This window comes from Terrapene carolina, unplaced genomic scaffold (assembly GCF_002925995.2).
Source record: "Terrapene carolina triunguis isolate 2854851 unplaced genomic scaffold, T_m_triunguis-2.0 Scaffold233, whole genome shotgun sequence".
NCBI classification, from domain to species: domain Eukaryota; kingdom Metazoa; phylum Chordata; order Testudines; family Emydidae; genus Terrapene; species Terrapene triunguis.
The window spans coordinates 9,163,873-9,176,131 of NW_020664584.1; the positions used below are offsets into that span (position 1 = coordinate 9,163,873).

Sequence of the window (12,259 nt, forward strand, 5' to 3'; positions counted from 1 at the left end):
TTTATAGAAACCACCCAGCTGGGCTTCATCACCCAGGATGCCCAACACCCAGTGGCCTAACTGGACTCAGGCTTCTATTAAGCCATGTTAACCAGTATGGGGTTTATACATTCTATCACACTCCAAACAACCTTAACTCTGCCCTGCTGTGATGCTGGGTGGGGACGGGTGAAATATGAAAAAACCTAATCTACCTTTAAAGGTTAGTTAAAACTAATCTGAGACCACAAACACTAAAATGTCTCAATCATCTCCGCTAAAAATGGGCTCCTTTAAAAAATGTAGGATTTGGTATCAGACCTTGTTCCTCCCCTGCCCCCAATGATGTTAATAATGGAATAACAGAATCTTCACATTTTCCATATAGTTAAAACTCTTTAAAATCGACATTTAAAGAAATGAGGCTGTAATTAAGATAAGCTCTTAATGTTCGTAGTATCTAATAGCTATGATTATTATGGAAGTGTTGGTTGTGACTCTAAATTTAAGGTTCTGTTCTAACACGGGCTTAAAATGCTATGTTAATTCCTGTGTGTCTGTACCAGCAGGTGGCCTTTTGGTGTAAAACTTAACATTGCGTTAGATTTTATGCCACTTGAATTTTCTATCCTAGCTGTTTTTCTGTTTCTTTTCATGAATATTTAATAGGAAAGGTTTGAAATTGGTCTCTTGTTGACATTTGTCTGTGGCCATCACATTTCTGGTGACTCATATGCTTATAAAAACATCACCTGTCTGAACAAAAGTTGGTAGAGAGGGGAATCAGTAGATCTGGCACAGTGGGTAGTTTTTGAAAAGCAATATTTAGGATTAGGGGTTGCTTTTTGTAAAGGAAACTTTATCCTTAAGGAGAAGCTAGTAAACAAATCTTCAGAGAAACTGATGAGGAATTGCCCTCTTTCAAAATGGCTGTATCTCTCCCCCCCGTTCTCAATAGAAATGAAGCCACAGCCTGCCCTTAGTGAAGATGTCACTGCCTCGGCACAATGGAATGCTCAACTCTGAAAGTAAAGTTGGTCTGTGTGGGAGACAGAGCTTTCTGGACAGCTGGTCCGAGACTGTGGAATAAACTCCACCAGGCGCATTGCTTTGACCTTGCCTTCTTTAATGTAAACACAGAGCAACAGGTTTATTTATATTAAAGAGAAGACACACCCTACCAAAACAAGCCACACCATTGCACATGCTTCTCTCTCTAGGGAGAGGCTGAGAGAACAAACATGACAGATGTTGGTCACGTTGCTTAATGCTCGACTGGAGGGTGCTCAGATCTACACTGATGAGCGTGGTATGAGAACCTATATAGAATGGAATATCAGCCGTTAATTCACAGCGACTCCTTCATACCAGATGCTGCACTTCAAGAAATGATTGCTAGTGAAGTGGTTAAAAAAATTGGAGGAGGCCCAAGTGCAAGCTATTCGTAGGTGTCGCCTGGGTCAGAGGAGAGGGGCTGTTTCCCAAGTGCATCCCAGGCCAGATGGCATTTGCAGGCCATGCAGAGGCAAAAGCCATTGGAGACGGAATTGCCCAAGCAGGGGGAAGCCACACCAGGGAAATTAGCACCTGTTGATGCAGTAGGGCCACTATCAGCAACTACTGACCGGCCCATGTGAAATGCTGCCTAGACACATATTACTATATGTCTGGAGACATCAATGGCTGGAAAACCCACAATGCTGCTGGACTCAGGAGCTGAAATAAGACTGATCCAGAGAGGGCACACACTGGTAAAATGGGGGAAAAAATTACTGCAGGAGTCAAACTGGTGATTATAAATCATCAGCCACTGCAGGCAAAAGAAGAAATCCAGCTCTCACTGAACTCGGGGTCTCTGCATACTAAATGGACTCTGTGGTGATCAGTATTTCTAGTGCTGTTGTACTGGGAGTGGATTGGATCTGAAGGCATCACGAAAACTCCTGGGGTGTTAATAGAACACACTTGTCCATGGACAGCATTCAGGTCCCCCTGCTGGGTGTGGGTAGGAAGAAACGTGGACCCTGGGGTGCAACTCCAGGCGCCTTAGAGGAACCTCTACCATGGCTACAGGGTGATGGAGAAGAACTGCTCCCTAGGGTGGCTCAGGTGGTGAAGCCAGGTCATCCTGCAATAATACCCCTAGGATAAAGGACAGCCGCAGCGAGCTTGTGGGAGTGTTTGATGCTTCTAAGATCCAGTCAGGATTGCTGGGTAGCAGAACTCTGTGCAGAGCTGGACCAAAGGGGGCGTTCTAGGTAAGAGCCCATTCATGGGACTGGGCAGACAGTGCAGCTAGTGAGACATCAGTGTCCAGTGTAGCCAGTCTCTCAAAGCCTCTCACAAGAGTAGAAATCAACAGATGTGAAGCAGTCGGATGGGTAAATAAAAGCTAGGAGTTGATCTGACAGAAGCATCCCTGGAAGGCAATGAAAGGAAGTGACTAGAAGAGTCCCTCTTGCTACTGTTTTGTCCGGGAATAAGGAAGAGTTTGGGAGATATGATCAGGTGCAACGCTGGATTGTGCTTAGGCCAGGAAATGTTCCTCTGAGGCAGCCCCCACATCAGATTCCCCAGGCATATCCGATCTTAGTGAAAGAGAGGCTAAATCACAAGCTGAAGGATGGTCTGAAGCAATCTGCATCACCGTGGGCATCCCCAGCTGTAAGTGTAAAAACGCCTAATGGAGATTTGAGCATATGTGTTGACTACAGGAGACTTAATTCCCAGGAAGTTCAAGATGGCTGCCCACTTCCCAACAGAGCACACCCCATGGATAAAATATCAGGAGCAAAATATTTTAGTAACTTTGATTTGGTATCTGGAGCCATCAGATTAAAGTGGGGCCGAGGATTGAGAAAATAATGCTTTTGTTCAGTTCTGCAGAATGCCTTTTGGACTCATGAATGTACCAGGGATGTTTCAGAGGGTAGTAAGTGATCTCATCCAAGTTTTGACTCTAGAGAACCTCATGCACTTAGATGACTTTGTTTCCATAAAACACAGAAGGAACAACTGGCAGGACTGAAAAGGATGCTAAAGCTTTCTAAGGGGTCAGGGTTTAAACTTGCAGGAAACAAACAGTTTGTGAGGAGTCACAACCTTCCTACGAGATATAGTCATTGAGGACAGGTTGGAATCCCAACCCTAGAAACCAAACATTATAAAGAATGGAAGTTTCCTACAAACCTGAAGGAAGTACAGTGGTTTGTAGGCCTCTGCAGATTTTACAAGAAATTTGTACAAAGTTTAACACAGTAGGCAGTGCCATTATATCAGCTAAGAGTGACTGTGTCTACACAGAGGACCACCAAAAAGTGTTTTAGTCACTAAAGGAAAGATTTCTAAACCATTTAAATTGAAAATGGTAGAATGCAAAGCAGGAGCCTGGGGTGGGGAAAAGCGTAGTCCCTGAGCACTAATGTCTCTGTGCTTTAAGGGCTCCCCTGGCAGTGTTGCTTTGGTGAGCAGCGAAGCTGAGGCTTCAGGAGCCTCTCTCACGCACTGATTGCTCACTACACAAAGCCTGGGCCCCCCACTCCAGAGCTCCGCAGAGCCCCAGAGTACGCTGGCGAGTCTGGCCCTAAGAGTTTAAAAAAAGAAGAAAAATGTTTTGCACGGAAGTAGGGACTCAACCTTTGTTATGGAATGAAGAATTCAGTGTATCCTCCCCAAATCTGCAGTGCTTACTTCGTAGCACAGAATGAATTTTCTGAGAATTTATAAGTCAATCTGTTAAACTGACTTATACATTTAAATTGTGAGGCAAAATTAATTAAAAATGGGTCCTTTAAGCTATTTAGCACCTCATATCACACTTTTTTTTGTTTGAATGATCTTAATGGAATAACACAGACTCTTCAAACTTCCCAGAGAATTAAAACTCACTGAAATCTTGTCCACAGGTTCCATATTAAAAAATTATGTCATAATGAAACAGTTATTAACAGTTAGTTTTATATATAGCATTCATTTCTGGATTTCTTAGTTTAATGTTCATATATGACCTTTTAATAATTAAAAAGGCCAAGGAAATTCCCAGACAATAAACCATGTTAAGGTCTAATAAGGTTGAGAGTAGATATCAGAAATTTAAGGGTAAAAAACCATTGCATATATAGGTCCAGATCCTGTGAAAACATATGCACATGTTTCTCTTTACACAGGGTGAATAATTCCATTTAAATCAAGGGGAATGTGTGTAAAATTAAGCATGTGCATAAGTCTTTGCAGGATTGGGGCCACAGTCAATGAGGGGTGGTTAGTTTGTATGCATTACTTCTGGGTGCTGCCCACAAAATAAGAAAAGAGTCTGGTTCATTTCTACTTTTCATATGTTTTATTATAAAGAAAGGTAAGATAAGCATTGTGAACTGAATGTGCTGGGTGCTGAGAAAACAGCACCATCAAAAAAAATTAAAAAACCCCAAAAAACGCACCTTATGATAAATTGTAATTCTGCTTTCTAATTCTTCATAAATAGACAAAAATCATTGTCAGCAATTTTAAATAGATGGACATATGGCTGAAAAAAATATAATAATGCCATACAACATGGATATAAATTGTCCATTTCTTGCTGTACAAATAATAGAAACAAGTTTGGCAGGCTTTTTTTTGTTTTTGTTTTTTTATACACATCTCCCTTCTATGTATAACTAAAAAATGTGCTACAATTAATATAAAATGCTTTTACTATAAAGTAAACTACTAATTTTTTTCCACAAAAAAATCTTAAAGATGTCTTTAGCACAGTTCTAAAACACTTAGTAAACTACTTACAACTATCCAACAAATTATATTTTTTCATGATCTTTTTCACATTTTTTCCTTTCATATTTTGCCAGCTGCTCTTTCCACCCACCCATCTAGGAATAGTTTTTACTTTTTTTTTTTTCTTGCCAGACATCCAAGGCCTTTGCATGTACAATATTCACACAAACTTCACATTTTCCTGCACAAAGTTTAGTGCTGTTAGCAAGTCAAAGAGTGCATCCTCCTACTGAGCCGGCCTAATGCGGTAGGACACCAGACCTGGGCCTACTCTGCGTCTAAAAGCAGTTCACTAGGAAAACAGTCCATAGCTAAGCTGATGGCAAGCAGATAAACCGTGTTCTTATTTTTTTTGTTTGTTTTTTGTTTTTGTTTTTTTTTTGTTCTTCATGATTTATGAGGTTTGGGCTTCCACGAAAAGTAGACTTTAGAGTTCAAAATAATAAAAGAAAACTGCTCTTAGAGCCTGGAAATGAAGCCAGCAACGAGACGTGTTAGCTCAGCTCTCTCGTCTGTATGACTTGCGTGACGCCCCTCTGGGTGGTCCGTATTATAGACCCTCTCAAGTGTCCTTCCTTTGAGCCTTATTGGAAAGAGATGGCGGGTTTAGGTGAGGTAGAGTGACTTGTCCCTTGGCAGCATGCTGTAAGGGAAACCAAAGACAGAGAGCGGTGAGACACGCAGCACAGCAATTCTAAAATCAACAACCCTCAGGGAAGGTGCATTGGAGGGGAGGGCACAGAGATGAGCTGTCCCACAAATCGTGACTGTATCTTTTGAGCTGGTTTATGGTTTTTATGGTGTTATGAGGCAGATTTTAATAGATGTAACTGCACTGGCCTGCCTGGGGGTGCGTGTGCGAGCAGCAACATCAATGCCTGATGTGACAAACAGGCAATTAAAACAGCAACAAATTGGGCACTTTTTAATTCTTAATGAACTTCAATAAACCTAACGAGCCTCCAGCACTACACCAGCTCGTGGCCTGCCCCAACATCTGCTCTTTACAGGGAGGCCAAACCTTTGCTCTCAGTTTTTATTCTCCTCACACACTTTCCATACTAGGTTCCCCCCAAGCAAATACTTTAATGCGGTCAGTTTTTAACAAATATCTGTCGTGCCTATTAGGCACTGGCATGCATGGGGGAGGGGTGGAGAGAGCGAGCACTCCAGAGGCACAGTCCCACCCAGAACCCCCCCCCACCCGCTGCACAGGAGAGCACCCAGCTGCTTCACCTGTTCATGGGGCACAGCACCCCTCCCGCTGCATGCTGGTGGCAGAGCCACAGTCCTAACTCTTGTTGGCCCTTTTGGGGGTTGGGAGCCCTGGGGGCACACATAAGGGGCACCCCATGGAGTACAGGGACTGCTGTTCTGAGAAGCCCTTCTGCCAGGTGTCAGGAGGGCTGGGGGAACACCTTGCCTGCTCCCCCAACCTATCTGCCTGTGTAGGTGCTTAGCAGAATCCAGACCTAACCAAGGGACCTGTCTTCAAAATCAATGGAAGTTGGGAGCCTAACTATCTTCGAGGACCTGAGCCTTAGTACCAGTGCTAGTGCTTGGTGGTGTGAGCAATCCCAGGAAAAGCACACCCTGCACCTGGTAGTAGGTGCTTGCAGAACTGGGCTCTGCATGGGCCCTGCTCTGCCAAGACTTAGGGAAATCTTGGCCCCATTTGAAGTCGATGGGATTTGACCAGGATTCGACCCTAAATAAATGGGGTTAACTTTACACATGTGATCAGTCTCCAAATCTCCTGTCCAACAGTGGTTGTCTCCTTAGGCCTCAAAACAACAACTTCTGAGTATTTTACAGCCACCTATGCCAGAGAGACTCTGTTATCCAAGAGTCCTTTGCTCTGTATGGGTATATCTACATTGCACACTAAGCCTGGGTCTGTGGGAGTCAGTGGACTCAGTGGTTCCAAGCCTGTGCTTCAGCGTCCACACTACACTGTAAACCTAGGTTTATAATTGCTAGACCTGGTCTCACAGCCATGCTACACTACGCAGACCCTCTGCCTCAAGTCTGCAGCTTGAGCTGCGTCCACACTGCAATGTGACAGGGCTTGGACTTGAGTCACAGGAGGACTTGGGCTCTGACCCCTCCGCCCCTTTGCAGAGTCCTAGGACCTAGGTTCTGAGTACTTGCTGGCCCAAGTCAGACTGATTTGTGTGTGGACGGAAGGGGGACTTGGGCTCAAACCTGAGTCAGAGCCCAGGCTTAGTGTGCAGTGTAGATGTGCACTATGAGCCTGGCACTCCCACCAAAATCAATGGGCTTACCAGATCAGGTTTCTTGTTGCTCTCCCAATGGTAACACTTCCCAAGAGGAATTCACAACATAATACCACGCATTTCCCAGCATGGAACCCACAGAACAGCCGCAGCCCAATCGCTTTTCGGCCAAAATGAGTCACCTGCAATTTCTTATGGTAACTGAATTTTTAACCTGCCGTTAGCAGTGGACTGCAGGTGACCCTAGCTGGTCCCATTGGGAACGTATCAGCCACAAGCAACAGAATGGAACCAGCCAAACAAGAGGCATTCCCAGCTCTAGAGGGTTATGTCATGCAAGTAAAGTACTGAGGGTTGCCAAAAGCGAAGGCATGAACTCTGGAAGGCTCTTTTATGGCTTTTATAATATACACAAATCTGCTCCAACAAATTTAGCCCCATAAAAAAGTCTGGCTTTAAAAGGTGATGAGAAAAATGATACAACTTTGGGAGATTCTTGTGTGTGTGATTATTAACTAGAGGAATAAAGAAAAAGGAATGCGGGCAATGAAGTACTGAAGGCCTGGTTGATGCAGTTGTTGATAAAACAAGAACAATGGAACGCAGCCTGGCCCACACTTCACTAATCTGCATGTTTTATAATGTGCACTTAAAATGCACAGTCTTTCCCTACCGCACTAGCAAAGATTTAATACCAACGAGCAGTAGTGAGGTCTTCTAGTACCAAAACTTCATTAATTTTACAATATGCACTACAGAACATTTCCTAGTATATTACAATGCATTACCATAAATAACTGAATTCAGACTAAGTCTATTTGTGATGTTTTATCTTTGCTTTTTTATGGAGCTTGTTCAGTCAGTTGCTGATTTGGAAAATTCAGCCATCTGGAATGGCTCTCCCAGTCATTAGTATGAATTAGTGAGCGCCTCCTCGTTTGGACAAACTGAGCATACACAAATCTGCAGGCCTGGTTGATATGCATCCCAAAGTAAATTATTCAGCTTTGGTAAGGTGCCCAGAGGATGGTGGGGAAATGGGGCCAAAGAATAGCAAATCATAATAAGTAGTTATGAGGGTTATAAGGACTGGACAACTGACCATATCTTTGAGAAACTATGAGCCAGGCAGATACCACATAACTGGAAAAGAACACACGTGGTAGCATCTTTACAAGGGAAAGCCCATCCGTGTCGGTAATACCCCTCCGGTAACATCAGTCCCTACTAATATCATAGTGCAAATACTAAAAGAAAAGCCTGAGCACCAGTAGTCACCATGTGGCTCTAGAGTTTTATATGGAATGTAGGGGTGACACAAGCGACGGGATCTGATCAGAGCCTCTTGCTGTGCATGAGACCAAGCTGAGCTGATTCCAGAAGTGCTTCTCCCACTGGTGAGGCTGTGGGGAGCGTGCAGGGCTCCAGAAAGGGAGTGCGAGTGGAGAATCTTTCCCAGGTACAGAGGGATGAAGAGGAGACCATCCCTCACTCTCTCCTTGTAAGCAAGGTGAAGTGGGGGGAGGGGAGAAAATTTGCTGAATGGAGTTACAGAGTCACAAAGACAATCAGCCCATGGAGATGAGACATTGTCTTGCAATGTTTGCATCTTGAAGTTCCACCAGGACATGATGCTGATGAGTCATGGCAGTGCGTTGTTACGACGTGAACATCACAACCGCAGAACTGAGATGGTTTTTACATCTCTCTGCAACTCCATTTGATGACATATTAGTTCTTCAGCTTTTAAAGATCAAGCACCGCTGACCTGGAGGACACCAGCTACTATAAGCAATCGCCAGCATGGGTTTATAATGAAAACACCATGCCAGAGCTACTGGATACTTTTTTTCTTTTTACCAAATCGCCTTCTTATCAGATGCAGGCAATGCAATAGAGGGCCTCAATTTGGATTTTAGTACAGTATTTACTACAGTGCCTCGTGTGATCTTATTGAAAATATTAACTCTTGTAAATGACTGTCAGATTGGAAAAGTGGTTATAGGCCTGGGGAATTAGAATGCCTTAAATCGTAAGGAGGTGTTCAATGAAGTGCTACCTACAAAGACCTAGATGGGGGAGCTAAACATAAATGAAATCTGCAGATGATGCTACACTGGGAAGAACTGCAACTGCCCATGAGGGCAGAGGAAACATGCAAAGGGGCCTGGAGAGATTAGAAAGATTGGCAGGTAATCACAAAATGAGCTTCAAGCTGAAATACTTGAAGGAAAGCGATCCAAAACCCAGGTATTCAGTAGGTACTTGAGAAACAGTGATGGTGAAAGAAGCCAAGGGGTGATAGAGAAGAGACAACTCGTGTCAGTAGCTTGTGATATATCTGGGGAAATGAAAGCCACGCAATTTCAGAGTTCTAGATTGCAACAAATCAGAGAAATGATAGCCACTCTTTAGGCAGCAATAGGGAGATAATAGCTATAGTATTACTTCCAGTTCTGGGCAACTCAGGACCAGAAAGATATTGAAAAATTGAGTGGAGTTCTGTAAAATCAACATGATAATGAAGGGTTAGGAGGGACTGATTGATGAAGAAATATTTAAAACACTAAATATGCATAGCTGGGCTGAGTGATAACTGAAGGGATATGTGACCATGATATATCAGTATTTGAAGGGTATAAATGCAGCAGCATAATCATTTAGTGGGATATAATTAGCAGTAATTGGATTAAACTGAGCTAAGCAAAATTTCAGTTGAATTACCAGGAACACCAAGGAGTTAGTAGATGCGGAATAGTCTCCTGAGGGAAGCACAATCTTGTTACTCATTTAAAAGTTGTCTGGACAACAGACTCAGGAGAACAATGCAACATTGGCCGAGAGAATGGGCAAGATGACTACAAATATATAGAAACAAAGCAAATGTATGGATCAGATGAAGCATAGAAAGCAAGATGGGATTGCCTGTTGCTTTAGGGAGGTTGGTACAACCCTAGCTAATGGGAACCTGAGCACTTTGTGAGTCACATCACCATGGAAAACATTCAGATTCTCACCAGCCCATTGCTGATTTCTCTCCCCAGACTGTTGCTTTAATTAGAGTTATATTGAGCACAATTCTGAGGTTGAAGTGGGAATTACCCGATCTAGCGATTATCTGATAACACTGAAAACTGTGCCAATCAATCAAACCCAATAAGATATGAATTTTCTTTATGACAGAGCATTGCCTAAACTTTGTTGATATAAAGTCAGTTTATTCATGTGGTCAACAATCCACAGCCAAGAGTAGAAATGATGGGAGAAGAGCAGTCCAGTTTAACATTTAATGTGATCTGCAAATTATTGTGAAGTTTGTTGGAGATGCTATGGAGACATTCAGCTTTCACATACAAGTACCTATATAGACAGATGGAGTTATAGTCTCATTGAGACATACAGGGCTAAGCATTCAAAGCTAAGCAAAATGAGTCCTCCTGAAAAAATGTGTATGCACCATAGACCCTTCAAACCATGCATCTTGGTAGCAAATACCAGGTTTTAGGAAGTGCAAGAGGTGCAAATTCATTATTGTGGGTACAATCACTGACAAACTGTGCTTACAATGAAATAAGAATTTGACTCTGAAATGTAGCTTTGGAAACTGGGCTTCCAACAGACTGTGTCTCTGTAGTGCAGTGGTTCTCAAACTGTGGGTCGGGACTCCAAAGTGGGTCTCGACCCCATTTTAATGGGGTCACCAGGGCTGGTATTTAGACTTGCTGGGGCCCGGGGCCAAAGCCGAAGTCTGAGCTGCGCCACACGGGGCCAAAGTCTTCAGCCCTGGGGAGTGGGGCTCAGGCTTCGGCTTCAACCCTGGGCAGCAGGGCTCAGGTTATAGGCCCCCTGCCTGGGGCTGAAGGGCTTGGGCTTTGCCCCCCGTCTGCACGGGGCGGCGGGGCTCTGGCAGGCTCAGGCTTCAGTCCCCCTTCCTGGGGTCATGTAGTAATTTTTGTCAGAAGGAGGTGGTGGTGCAATGAAGTTTGAGAACCCTGCTCTAGTTCTAAGAGCCTTGCTCTTTGCTCGATAGGAACTGTGTTTCTTCACTATGGAGCCTTGTCTGTACAAGTGGAAAGAACGGAAAAACCGTCCACAGACAGGTCCATACTCAGTTCAGTTCATTGTTATAATTATTTTCTGGCGTTCTCTGTGCAATCAGCGTGGTTTTAATATGATTCTTCCAGGAATCTGAGATAAACCCGTGAAATTTGATATTTTCTCTGTGACAAAGGCATGAAATGCATGAACTTTGATCATGAATCGCACGAGGCCCTGTGCATACAATACAGCTTTTTGTCAGGCTATTAAAGAGCTTGTTTTAGCAACACACAGCTCACACGGGCCAATTACATTGGTGCTTCATGCGGCTACCATGGTACCCCAAGTGTTCTGTATAATACATTTTTTATCAAATTACCTCTATCAGGATGCCTGGAGGGGCGCACTATGGGGAACTTCTCTCCCCACCCAATCCCCAGAGAGCTCCCTCCATGGAGTCTGGGGGAAGGGTGCGTGTGACTTATCTCTAGGCCTGAAAATCCAGCACCTTTCACCAGAGATAAATGCACATAACATTTATAAAACAAACTCACTGATGAGCTTCATTAAGTGCTTGAAAGAGGCTGCTGAGGACAGCCCTGAATGCTGATGTTCACACTGAGTATCACTTATTTTTCTCCCAAGGTATCATAAATAGCACGAGAACAAGACCTCACTTTCCTCTGACTTCCCCAGAGAACAAGGGCTACCCCCTCAGAGCTCCTGAGGTGCCCAAAGGACCAGCAGGGAGAGCCAGCTGATCTCAGAATGCTGGCCTGACTGTTCCCGCAGGCAAAGCTGTGGAAACTCTTCCTGCCCTGACCAGAATCACCATCTCAAGCTCCGGCGCGTAAATGTTCATTTGCTGCCGCTGGATCTAAAGAGGGTTTTGTTTTTCCTGATATGTTTGGTATCCAGTGCTGCTCCTTCAGGCCAAAATGTTCAGACGTCTCTTAGGTGCCTAGGGCCACATTTTCAAAACTGGCCACTGATTTTGCGTGTCTTGAATTCTGGTGCCCAAACGGAGATGCTTTGTGCCTGATTTTCACAATTGGTGAGGACCTACGATGGCAGCTGGCACCAATAGGATTGTCAGGTTCTCAGCACCTCTGGAAATGATGTCCTCAGGCTACCTTTATTTAGATGGTAAGCTTTCTTGGGCAGGATGGCCTTTCTGGGCTGTGTTTGTACAGCATCTAGCACAAGGGGGCTCTGGGCCAGGACTCCGGCAT

General features: G+C 44.0%; 1 protein-coding gene across 4 annotated transcripts in view; it reads right to left on the reverse strand.

Annotated features, from left to right (window-relative positions):
* Positions 1 to 4,345: 4,345 nt before the first annotated feature.
* TOX2 (TOX high mobility group box family member 2) overlaps positions 4,346 to 12,259 on the reverse strand; it is a 264,503-nt gene continuing 256,589 nt past the window's right edge. For all 4 annotated transcript variants that reach the window (XM_024194567.2, XM_024194565.2, XM_024194564.2 and 1 more), the window contains one exon: positions 4,346 to 5,395. In XM_024194567.2, coding sequence (XP_024050335.1) covers positions 5,359 to 5,395 — 37 coding nt within the window. In that variant the 3' untranslated portion in view covers positions 4,346 to 5,358. The remainder of the gene's footprint in view (positions 5,396 to 12,259) is intronic.